Source organism: Panulirus ornatus, chromosome 13 (genome assembly GCF_036320965.1).
Source record: "Panulirus ornatus isolate Po-2019 chromosome 13, ASM3632096v1, whole genome shotgun sequence".
NCBI lineage: Eukaryota > Metazoa > Arthropoda > Malacostraca > Decapoda > Palinuridae > Panulirus > Panulirus ornatus.
Genome location: NC_092236.1, coordinates 10,891,943 through 10,905,102, shown reverse-complemented (window position 1 = coordinate 10,905,102; position 13,160 = coordinate 10,891,943). Strand labels below are relative to the sequence as shown.

At 35.9% G+C, this 13,160-nt stretch overlaps 1 protein-coding gene and 1 long non-coding RNA gene across 2 annotated transcripts in view; one reads left to right on the top strand and one right to left on the bottom strand.

Moving 5' to 3' along the window:
• The window catches only part of LOC139752732 (uncharacterized), a 30,681-nt gene extending 18,706 nt beyond the window's left edge, over nucleotides 1-11,975 (top strand). The window contains exons 8-11 of the mRNA XM_071668578.1: nucleotides 628-760; nucleotides 1,761-1,920; nucleotides 3,291-3,392; nucleotides 6,433-11,975. Of these exons, the coding sequence (XP_071524679.1) occupies nucleotides 628-760; nucleotides 1,761-1,920; nucleotides 3,291-3,392; nucleotides 6,433-6,507 (470 nt within the window). The 3' untranslated portion in view covers nucleotides 6,508-11,975. The remainder of the gene's footprint in view (nucleotides 1-627; nucleotides 761-1,760; nucleotides 1,921-3,290; nucleotides 3,393-6,432) is intronic.
• Nucleotides 4,759-13,160, bottom strand: part of LOC139752734 (uncharacterized) — a 270,859-nt gene continuing 262,457 nt past the window's right edge. Inside the window, exon 3 of the long non-coding RNA XR_011713570.1 lies at nucleotides 4,759-4,794. This is a non-coding gene — a long non-coding RNA (uncharacterized lncRNA). The remainder of the gene's footprint in view (nucleotides 4,795-13,160) is intronic.

Sequence of the window (13,160 nt, the reverse complement as noted above, 5' to 3'; positions counted from 1 at the left end):
TACTATAGATTACACTGCCTCATATTTATTAATTTCCAACTAAAGTCACCCATTTCTTTCTTTTTAAAACCTCCATCTTGAATGAAGTGGCCAAGGAAACATTCATGAAACAGTACCTGTGTTGTTCATACCCTCTTACTGTCCTACCCCACCATAGGTATGAGAGGAATATACGCTCTTAAAGATTAAAAGCCTTTTTCCTAATAGATAACAGAGGACTTACTCTGGAAAGTGCCAGAAGCCTTGTAACATATTGGCAGTGAGCTGTGATTCATGGACATTTGTACCCATGGAATAGTCTGAATATGTCAGCAGATGATGATGACATCCTTTGACCTGTCAGTCTTTGATTCATCAATCATCAAACCTCATAAAATTAACAAGAAAAGGCATGGGGCAACTTTTTATCTGTATATCCTGACTATTGACCAGCTTGCCTTCTCATTTTCTTTGTCTAGATTTTTGTCTACTATGCAAGTTTGTGGTGTTTCCAGGCATTCATCATTTACTGATAGACTATTTACTGGAGAGTAAACATTTAAAATCTTTTTTTTTACTTTTAGAAATTGTAAAATAACTGATTACCTCTTAAAAGTCAAATTAATGTATTTGTCCTTTTTGTTTCAGAAATAAAGGTATACCTAACCTATCATATAAATCCACCGTCTGGAATTGTTCCATTTTCCCCACCCAATGCAAGAGGAAAGCCTAAGCTAATGATTAGAATTTCTCTAAGAGACATCCATCATATCTGGGAGAGGTGAGTAATGCCCTTTAACTGGTTTTTTTCTCTCAGCAAATTCTTATCCTCAGTTTCCTTAATGCATACACATTTATGCCTGTATTTGATACACCTATCCTTACGGTACAGAACAGTGTTGATTCAAAATGATTACAGATATTTGCATTTCCTTTCATCAGAAATGTGCACACACAGCAAATTACTTTTCAATAACATTTGCACCAGAGATAGATATGGGGAATGTTATAGGCAATAAAAGATCTGCAAGGATTAAAGCTGACATGAAGGTACTGAAACCAATCAATGAAACTGCAACAGTTGGCAATACAGAACATATCCCACTGAGATAACACAGGTAATGGCCCTATCAACTTATCTGGTCAGTACCTATCACAAAGCGATGGAATCTTTTGTCAGCATCTCCATTTTCATGTTTACACAGTGGTGACAAGATGTGGTGTCACTTAGAGGACAGTACTGTTAAGAGTGTTTTAGCTGTTGAAGCAACTGATCATGCTCATTGTGAACAACTGGTAATACAATAACTGTGTGCTATATCAGAAAAGTTTAGGGAAAATTTGTGCAGGAAGACCCAGTGTGTAACATGAGCTTAGCAAGTACATAACATGCACAAATTACAATGTGAATTAGAATAATAAGAGGAAATGGTGCAAAGTGGAAATGACATTGCATTTGTGCTTAATGAGGAAATTAGTAAATTGAAGTTGCCAATTGATGAGTCAACAAGATGAAATGGTGCAAAGTTCAAATAACTTTGCAAGATTTTTCACAAGATGTCTGTTGAATTTTGTTGATGATAAAAGTCTGCTGTGTTTCAAGATAAGAAATTGCTTTTCTTTTATACTTGATCACCGTTTACTGCATTAGTGAGTGAGTGTTGGGAACAGCGATGAAAGGCTGCATATCTAGCTGTCAGGCATAAAACAATTTTGTTACTGAACTTCAAAATGTTCTTAATTGATCATGAAACAACACTGATTATTCTGGGGGTTTTCAGCATTGTGGATACCAGTCGTGATGAAATGAGTGTTGATGAGCTACGAGAGTTTTTTTCATGTATGGATAATTTAACTTCAGAAATAACATGCGTACCCACTTCTCTTCTAAACCTGTATCAGCTCAATACTCCATGCATCACTTTAAATGGTGATGGCAAGGTAAGCTCAAGTAGTTAAGGAAAATTACATAATTTTCATTAAATGATTTCTCTGAAAAGCACTCTCCCTTCACATGTATATACTCTAAGACTTCATGATTGGCCCCTAAAGGCATCATGTGACTTACAGTCTTAGTTCTTACTGCAGCTCAGATGCTATAAAGTTTATTTGTGTTATGCCTAAAATTGTTAGTTTACATTTTAAACTGCATTTTCAGTTGCATGCATTTGAAAGGAAAACAGTGGCCATTAAAGTAATCTTTTTAAGATGGATGCTAGAGAAAAGTACCATCGGCATATTTCCCCTCTTTTCACTCTTAGGAATAGTTAGGCCCTCATAAAAATTGTATTCAGTAAGTAATTTCTCATTAATCTAAGAGAGAGGGTATAAATTCTAAGTTTTATATATCTTTTAAGTCGGTGCATTGTTCATCAGCAAGGAGACGCTGCTACATTTTTGCTTTCTGCCTAGGAATCTTAGATATCATTTCTATTGCTGTGGTATTATCTTCTTTCCTAGAAAAAGAAATCCAGTTCTGCTGCAATAGTTCTGTCTCCTTCTCGGAAGTCCTCATTGCCATTCCTGCTGAAGTGGTACTTTTACAGTGTATCTGTTACTTAGGAATCCTAATCTGCTGCTTTAGACAGTTTTGTCATCAAAATTCTAGTCTCCAGCCTGTTACCAAAGTTCAAGTTCTTGTGGTGATGTTTTGTGATACCCAGTCAACCTAGCTTACAAAATGAACCCAGTTTTATGTTTTTGCTACATTTTACTGTGTGCTACCAGGCAATAGTTATCTTTGATGCTGTGCAGCTACATCTACTGGCCAAAAATCATTGTTGCATATTTCATTTCTGTACATCATAGTGCCTTAATTATCGCATGAACAAGCACTGCCACAGCTGAAGGCTCATTCTTTCTCTAATAAAATTTTCCTCATGGCACCATCATAACATTTTTCCCGATGTATCCCTTAGGGTATTGTGTTAGCTTTGTTTTATACATTTTTGTCCTTGTGTTTTGATTTTCTAGGTTTCTCATCCTTCATAAATGTGCTCCAAACATCCAAACCCATATGTATCCCATATATTGCATTATTAGCAGCAGTGTTGCAACAGTTGACAAAGAATTCTAGTTCTTAATTTAGTTATTACTCTACATGTAAAGGAAATGCCTTCTGACCTATATTATACCATTGTCTTTAGATGAATATCTTATACTTCAACATCACATTAAGTGTAAAATTCTGCTCAGGTAATGATGAGTAGTCACAGATACATTGAAATGCAAATGACTTACTAGATAACCTAGGTTTAGTGCTCTGGTGTTACATTATCATTACTTACATGTCCTTATATTTACTCTTACAGGTTAGACTGACATGCGGACGCAGTGCACCTGTAGTGCTCAACCATCTTATGGACATATTCATTCAGACCACAAACTGCTCTGCCCTAGATGGTATTTTGAAAGTATGTATGAAAAGGATTTCAGTGATTCTTTATCATCTTATGAGGACTAATATGTAATATTCTGATTACTTGTACAATGCAGTAAACCTAATATTTGTCAAAGCTGTTATCTAAAATCCTTCATGTCTTTTCCCACTGTCAAGCAAGTTGATTCACATAGAAACTCCTTTAAATAACATTCCTTTCATATTTCTACTCATTCTCTTAACAGACCTCTTAACATACAGTGCCTGATTCCTTCATTTACCATGGGGGTGTCAGGGGGTGGGTTGGGCCATTTCTTTCGTCTGTTTCCTTGCGCTACCTCGCAAACGCGGGAGACAGCGGCAAAAAAAAAAAAAAAAAAAAAAAATACATAAACTCATCAAATGTATCTTTCCTCGTTAATTCTCCCTACCTGTACATATCCTCTTCGTATACCTTTTAGGGTATTGATCACTTTTATTTTACATTCTTTACAGGGTGAAAATAATTTTTCACTATGGAAGTTATATTTATGACCACATTGGCATCTTATAACAACTCGTCCATTCATCTTTGCACACTTACCTGGTACTTCTAGAAGAGAAGTAAATAATACAAGTCTCCCAGGTCACAATACCATTATTATAGAAATCACTATGCATATAGTGTGGAAATGAATGAATATGAGCATAATACAGCAACACAGTACAATAGTGGATTGAGTAACAGAAATTTTCACAACAACAAATCAGGCTGGAAAGTAATCAATGAAAGGATTCTAAGCACAAATTGGATTGAGATCTTTAGAGGCAATAACTTAGTGATAAACTCAAAACTATAATGTGAGACAATGCCGAAGAATCACTAAGAAAATATCAATGAAAAAGAAAAACATACAAAATGGGAGAGCACAGAAAGAGAAGAAAAGGTTAACAATGAAAGAAGCAAGATCAAATGAGTTGGATGATCAAGAATGCAGATGTAGAAATAATGAAATCCATCTGAACAGAAAATCAATAATGGAAATAAATCCAAAGTTACTATTCACATACATGGACAAAGCAAAGAGCAAGAGGGTGGAAATTGGACCCCTTATGCTAGAAGAAAAACTCTGAAATATGCAGGATGTTAACTGATCACTGTAAACTGATATTTAGCTCAAAATGTAAGGAGAAATTGAATTTTGAACTGTTTAACCAAAATGATGAAAATGCACTTGTACATGCTGTAGATACTGGAATATCAGCCAATGTGGTAATGGGAACAGCTGATCACTTCAGAGAAAATTTGGCTTTGCGATCAGTTAGAATCCATATTCTACAAAAAGACGAAAACAGCAATAGTGAAGCTAATGATATTAAGGCAAAGTCTAGGTAAAAACAAAACTGCAGACACTCACCTACACAATACAGACCAATTAGCTTGACTTCACATCACTCTGAAAGAGCAAGAAGAGGACACAACATTTAATCAAGAATAGCTCCATAAATAAAGGCCAACATGGATTTGTACCAGGATAAATGTGCATTATGTAGTAGTTAATAGGAACATTAGGATGGAGCCTCTGCAGCTACTGTGCTAGAGTTGCCCTCTGCCAGGGCCTATTAAAGGTGAACCACTAAAGGCTAAAAAGTGGCACTGGAGTTCACTGTTTATGGAGACTCTATTGCCGTGTCCACCGCTTTGAGGGAGTTCAGGAGGGAATTGGCATCAGATAGCTCATTACAATTACACGTATGAAAGTTTAATGCATTGAAAAAGAATGGACACTTTAACATCGCATAAGCATTTGACAAAGGAAACAATAGAATTTTGCTAGACAGAGTAGCTAAACAAAATGTGAAGGATAAGATCAAAAGGTGGATTAGAGTATCTAACAGAATTTCCATAGTAGTAGCTAAATGGAACTATGTCTGAGGAAGGTGTTCTGTCTCAAACCTCTCTAATTAAATCAAACACTGACATCAAAGTAAACAAAAACAGATAATGTAAAATGATTGGATTAGAAATAAACAAAGGGAAGGGCAGAAAGACTGCAGCATGATATACAAATTATTAGAAGTGAACATGATGGAATTCGACAAAAACAGATTTGAGCAGAAAACTTACGTAAGTAAACATCAATGACACCATATATGAGCATGGCAGTAAAGGAGAAACAATTGTAAAAGATAATGAGAAACTAAAATTCAGAGAAGATATTGAAAAGACAGCATTATTGAGCTATCAGTGGTATAGTACTTAGAACCTTTATTTCAAGACAGAAAACTCAATGAAAATGTATAATGTTTATATAAGAAACAAAATTGAATACTGTTGTTTTATATGGTCACCAATGAAGCAAATAGAAGTAAACACATCAGAGAGAATTCAGAAGCACTTACTTCAATTGCAAAATCAAGGGTATGGGAACATATGAACTACCATTAAAGGCTAAAAGAACTGGAACTATATAACCTGGAGAGAAGCAGGGAAAGACAAATGAATCTTTACACATGGCAACAAACTGAAGATATAAAGGAAAATATACTAAAAATGAAAGCTTTCCAGCAAGGAAGATACATGGTAAATAAAACTTAAAGGATAGCAGAAAACATACCAGAAATAAATCTGACCCTACAAGGACAAATCTAAAAAAAATATTCATTGTAATATGAGGAGAAATAAGAAACTAATTAGAACTAGAAAAATATTCATTATACTACCAGGAGAAATAAGAAACTAACTAGAACAAACTAGAAAAAAAAATACTCATTATACTACCAGAAGAAATAAGAAACATGCATGGAACAACTTCAGAAACATTAAAAAGAACTGATTTGATTAAAATCGGTCCCATATGAACCCAGAATAGGTAAGAGAGGGGAACATGTTATTTTATAAAGCAAGATGTGCAGTGAGTGCACATCTTATAGAAATTTGTGGGGTAGGTGCTATGCCCCTCATTCAAGTTAGCTTACTCTTTCACTTAAGTGCAACTTTCTTCAGATCAACTTGAAGAAAAAAATCAACTCTTAAATTTGAATGTATATTCTATTTTGCTATTTTGTTTATATATATTTTCTTGACTTTTCAGGATGCTGCAGTAAGAGATGATCTTAGAGAAGGCTCTGAAAACGAGGAAGGGGCAACAGATGAAGAGAGCCCATAAGAAGGCTAAATGCTGACAATACGTTTTTAAGGGAAATGTATATACTATGCTTTTTTCATTACTGAATCACTGATTGTAATTTTTTTTATTTGCTGTAAAAAATTCCATCGCCTTGATATGAATTTTTTTTAGAATATCCAATGCTTCTAAAATACGCATTGGGTAACTTTTAGCTTTTATCTTTACGTGTCCAATGTGATAAAGAGAAAACAGAAAGACTTCCTCTCTAAGATAGGGACTGTGATTTTCCCTTTCCAAAATAAGCTGATTTATCAAGTGAGACTAAAGTTTCCCATTCAAGCCATCATACACTGAATGGTTACACTGCAGCCTATGACACATTTTAGTATCTTTCTCAAATCTCCTTCTCTGTATTTACATTTATCATTATCTCATTGTACCTCCAGCAGTAATATGTATCTTACTGACCAGCGTATCATTTATCAGACAGTCTGCATAACTAAACAATAGTACATGATTTTGAATTGTGTTTTTCTTTCTCAAGAATTCTTCATGCCAGTTTATTCTCCTAAAAGTTTTCCATTTCTAATGTTTCCGTTTTTTTTAACAGACTTTACCTTTAGAAACAAGGGATTTACATCCCTACATCAGATTTAGGGCATGTACTTCATGTAACTTCTTGCACATTTTACAAAATTTTTTTCCCATTCATCACAGACCTCAGTGCACCACCAGTTTCTTCCTTTTCAAGATTTGACTCACACATTCAACTTTCTCACTACTGTCCTAACTGGGTTTTGCTCTTAAATACACAAACCCATCCATGATTTTCAGTTCTTCACCACTCTAAATCATATTACACTGTGAATGTTTGTCTTTCAAAAACTAAAATCTTATTTTCAAATTGCATTTTTTTCCATCATCCAACACACAATCAAAATGACCTACATTTCTATCCAACTCTTCCTCTAGTTTAGATAACAGCTCACTGTACATATACAATAACTGTGGTATCCTTCATTTTGTTCCAGTTGGGTTCAGCAGTACAGTGCTGTTACCCCACTTAACTATCATCATATGTAACACTGAACATTAGACAACCATAATGACATTATTCAACAACAAATCACTTTCATGTTTAAATCAAGCTACCATGTAGTCTTGAACAAGCACTAAATTCATTATAATAGCTATTCACATGATTTAAAAGGCTTCCATATATACCATGCAGAAACAAAAACTTTCAAAGACCTTTCCTGATAACTTTATCATATGCCTTTCTTCAATTCATACATGCCACTTACATTTCCTTCTTACCTCTAAAGTTTTCTCCATTACAGACCTTACTACAAAAATCTGGTATACAAAAAATTCTTTGCTTCTCAAACCTACCTTGTTCTTCACCTAGTTTGCATTCACTGATCTTTTAAACATGATCAGTCACAGAAATGGATGAAGGCAAGCAAGTATGAATATGTACATGTGCATATATGTATATGTCTGTGTATGTATATGTGTATATGTTGATATGTATATATATGTGTATATGAGTGGATGGTCCATTCTTCGTCTGTTTCCTGGTGCTATATATTCATACTTGCATGCCTTCGTACATTTCTGGCACCACCCTGCCCCACAGGAAACAGCGAGGTAGCACCAGAAAAACAGGAGAGAGAGAGAGAGAGAAAAAAAAAAGGCCATGTTTGTTCACACTCAGTCTCTAGCTGTCATGTGTAATGCACCGAAACTTCAGCCCCCTATCCACATCCAGGCCCCACAGACCTTTCCATGGGTTACCACAGACATTTCTCATGCCCTGGTTCAGTCCACTGACAGCACAGCGACCCTGTTGTACCACATCGTTCCAATTCACTCTATTCCTTGCACGCCTCTCACCCTCCTGTATGTTCAGGCATTGATCAATTAAAATCTTTTTCATTCCATCCTTTCACCTCTAACTTGGTCTCCCACTTCTTGTTCCCTCCACCTCTGACACACATATCCTCTTTGTCAACTTTTCCTCACACTTTCTCTCCAGATGTCCAAACCATTTCAACACCCTCTTCTGCACTATGAACTATTTTTTTTTTTTTTTTTTTTTTTTTTTTTGCCGGTCTCCCATGTTTGCGAGGTAGCGCAAGGAAACAGACGAAAGAAATGGCCCAACCCACCCCCATACACATGTATAATACATACGTCCACACACGCAAATATACATACCTACACAGCTTTCCATGGTTTACCCCAGACGCTTCACATGCCCTGATTCAATCCACTGACAGCACGTCAAGCCCGGTATACAACATCGATCCAATTCACTCTATTCCTTGCCCTCCTTTCACCCTTCTGCATGTTTAGGCCCTGATCACACAAAATCTTTTTCACTCCATCTTTCCACCTCCAATTTGGTCTCCCACTTCTCCTCGTTCCCTCCACCTCCGACACATATATCCTCTTGGTCAATCTTTCCTCACTCATTCTCTCCATGTGCCCAAACCATTTCAAAACACCCTCTTCTGCTCTCTCAACCACGCTCTTTTTATTTCCACACATCTCTCTTACCCTTACATTGCTTACTCGATCAAACCACCTCACACCACACATTGTCCTCAAACATCTCATTTCCAGCACATCCATCCTCCTGCGCACAACTCTATCCATAGCCCACGCCTCGCAACCATACAATATTGTTGGAACCACTATTCCTTCAAACATACCCATTTTTGCTTTCCGAGATAATGTTCTCAACTTCCACACATTCTTCAAGGCTCCCAGGATTTTCGCCCCCTCCCCCACCCTATGATCCACTTCCGCTTCCATGGTTCCATCTGCTGCCAGATCCACTCCCAGATATCTAAAACACTTCTTCCAGTTTTTCTCCATTCAAACTTACCTCCCAATTGACTTGACCCTCAACCCTACTGTACCTAATTACCTTGCTCTTATTCACATTTACTCTTAACTTTCTTCTTTCACACACTTTACCAAACTCAGTCACCAGCTTCTGCAGTTTCTCACATGAATCAGCCACCAGCGCTGTATCATCAGCGAACAACAACTGACTCACTTCCCAAGCTCTCTCATCCCCAACACACTTCATACTTGCCCCTTTTTCCAAAACTCTTGCATTCACCTCCCTAACAACACCATCCATAAACAAATTAAACAACCATGGAGACATCACACACCCCTGCCGCAAACCTACATTCACTGAGAACCAATCAGTTTCCTCTCTTCCTACACGTACACATGCCTTACATCCTCGATAAAAACTTTTCACTGCTTCTAACAACTTGCCTCCCACACCATATATTCTTAATACCTTCCACAGAGCATCTCTATCAACTCTATCATATGCCTTCTCCAGATCCATAAATGCTACATACAAATCCATTTGTTTTTCTAAGTATTTCTCACATACATTCTTCAAAGCAAACACCTGATTCACACATCCTCTACTACTTCTGAAACCACACTGCTCTTCCCCAATCTGATGCTCTGTACATGCCTTCACCCTCTCAATCAATACCCTCCCATATAATTTACCAGGAATACTCAACAAACTTATACCTCTGTAATTTGAGCACTCACTCTTATCCCCTTTGCCTTTGTACAGTGGCACTATGCACGCATTCCGCCAATCCTCAGGCACCTCACCATGAGTCATACATACATTACATAACCTTACCAACCAGTCAATAATACAGTCACCCCCTTTTTTAATAAATTCCACTGCAATACCATCCAAACCTGCTGCCTTGCCGGCTTTCATCTTCCGCAAAGCTTTTACTACCTCTTCTCTGTTTACCAAATCATTTTCCCTAACCCTCTCACTTTGCACACCACCTCGACCAAAACACCCTATATCTGCCACTCTATCATCAAACACATTCAACAAACCTTCAAAATACTCACTCCATCTCCTTCTCACATCACCACTACTTGTTATCACCTCCCCATTTGCACCCTTCACTGCAGTTCCCATTTGTTCCCTTGTCTTACGCACTTTATTTACCTCCTTCCAGAACATCTTTTTACTCTCCCTAAAATTTAATGATACTCTCTCACCCCAACTCTCATTTGCCCTCTTTTTCACCTCTTGCACCTTTCACTTGACCTCCTGTCTCTTTCTTTTATACATCTCCCACTCAATTGCATTTTATTATCATACTTGATAGTCATCTCTCAAGTCAGCGAGGTAGCTTTAGGAAACAGAGGAAGAAAGACCCATCCACTCATACACACACATATAATACGTACACATATATATATACATGCATATACATATCAACATATGCACATATACATGTACTTTTATCTTATTTATTATACTTTGCTGCTGTCTCCCATGTTTGCGAGGTAGCGCAAGGATACAAACGAAAGAATGGCCCAACTCACCCACATACACATGGCGGGGTGGCGACGGGAATGAATAAAGGCAGCAAGTATGAATTATGTACATGTGTATATATGTATATGTCTGTGTATGTGTATATATATGCATACATTGAAATGTATAGGTATGTATATGTGAGTGCGTGGACATGTATGTATATACATGTCCACATGTTGGGCCATTCTTTCATCTGTTTCCTTGCGCTATGCTAACGTGGGAGACAGCGACAAACATTCCATTAACACTCCTAGCTTTTCCATTCTTTACGTGAGTGATTGCTTTTTCTTTTTCCCCCTTCCTCTACCTTTAAATTCACTTAATGTGCTGTTTCTCATCCAATTAGTAATAAAAAATTGTGTGAGTCATTTTTCACAAATTTATCATGGTATATATTATTTCAAGATTTTTGCTTTGAACATTTAAGAATATAATTTTTTTTCAGTTTATAGTTTTTTGTTATTTTATGAAAATGGAAATTTTGTTTCTGTAATCTTTATGGTGAATATTACGACAACTTCCTAATGAAGGAAATTAATCAAACTATACAGTAGTGTCCTTGCTTCACCAGGAAAAACTGAAATTGTAAATGGACTGTATTTAGTTTTCAAAAAAATTATACTTTATGTAACTGCTTATTCATCCTTCACAACAAATTGAATCTTCACCATTCCGAAGTTTCTCTAACATAACTAAGTAGATGATGTAAATGTGACTGAATGACATTTCATGTTGCACACAAAAAAGTGTAAAGGTTTTTATTTTCAGTACAGCTCACTGTATTATACATAATTAATAGATCTTATCATTCAAATGAAGAATTTTAGATGACTTCTGTAATGATACAAAAATGGCAAATTCGATGAATATCAAAATGGGTAATACAGCTTTATGTGTACAGATATCAGTTTTCCACTGGAAAAAGTATGAATATTGTTTTTAATACTGAAAGGCACTGTTATATTTGCATAGTGAAATACCAAAAAAATTGTAAATTGATTTTTTTTTTTTTTTTAAACTGTGTAGACAAAACTACATTCCTTATAAGTAACCCAAAAAATTATGCTCACCTGAAATTTTAATAGTTATTTTTATTATATCGATGATATAATAACCATTATCTATGTTATAATTATAAATCATTATCATTACCTATTATGGTAGACGACAGCTAGAGACTAAGTGTGCAAATGAGGCCATTGTTCATTTGTTCTTGACTACTTTAACAAAGCAGGTATACAGTTAGCATAAAAGTTTCATATATCTAGTTTTATAATACAAGTAGATTTTCAGTCTGAATTCCATGGGACCAAGCAGTCTTTAAATTATGTATTTTTTTTTCTATTACAGATACCAATCTTTCAGGCAGACTCAGATTGAGATCTGAAGATTTTGTAACATTAACTTCGGTGTTTTTGTATACCCGATATTGTTTTTAGGGTTTTTTTATGTAAAATATGTAAATATATACAATATAAAACATTAAAAGCATATTTATTGTCCTACCCAAAATTCTTCCATGTTTCCAACTTTAACACATTAATGCTGTCTTAGTTTAGTGATTACCTAGATGAAGCTGGGGTAGCATGAGGCACAGCTGAGGTTTGAATCAACAAGAGAGGTAAGAGGAAGTTTAAGTATTTCATTCTCCACTGCATCTGGTGTTAATGTGCATGTAAGCTCATCACAAAGTACTTCTGGGTTTAATAACATCATGTAAGGGTGGGATTGAACCAAGCCTTATCGGTTAATATTCAGACTAGTATCACTATCACAACCAATGTTGCCTTTTAGTCCAATATTTCCTATCTATATTTCAAAAGGAGTCCCTTATGATTGATTCTTTATCTTATTTTTACCATTGCCATTTAATCTTATTAGTTAACTTATTCAGTACAAAGAGAGTGAATCAATCATAACTTCATCATTTGTCTTTACTGAATCACCATCAGGTGAAATACTGATATTGAAAAGTAAAATTTAGATAACTATAAGCATCACCTTTCTTATCCAATATCCTGATATATAAACCAAGTTTGATTTCTAAACAAGGTAGGAAAACTTAGTCAACTAATGGTGACAACTCAGGTTTTCCTGCCTGGAAAATAGGCAGTTGTGTACCTCTCTCAAAGGTAAGCAAAACAAAAGAACAATCAAAGAATGTTCAGCAAACCTCCATGCATACCAGGCAGAAGTCCAGTCCTACAAATGTTCCAGCCATAGTTCATGTACGTTGTCACTGGTCACTTCAGTATAAACCCCAGCTACTCAGACTTCATTACTTCATCATAATCCAGTG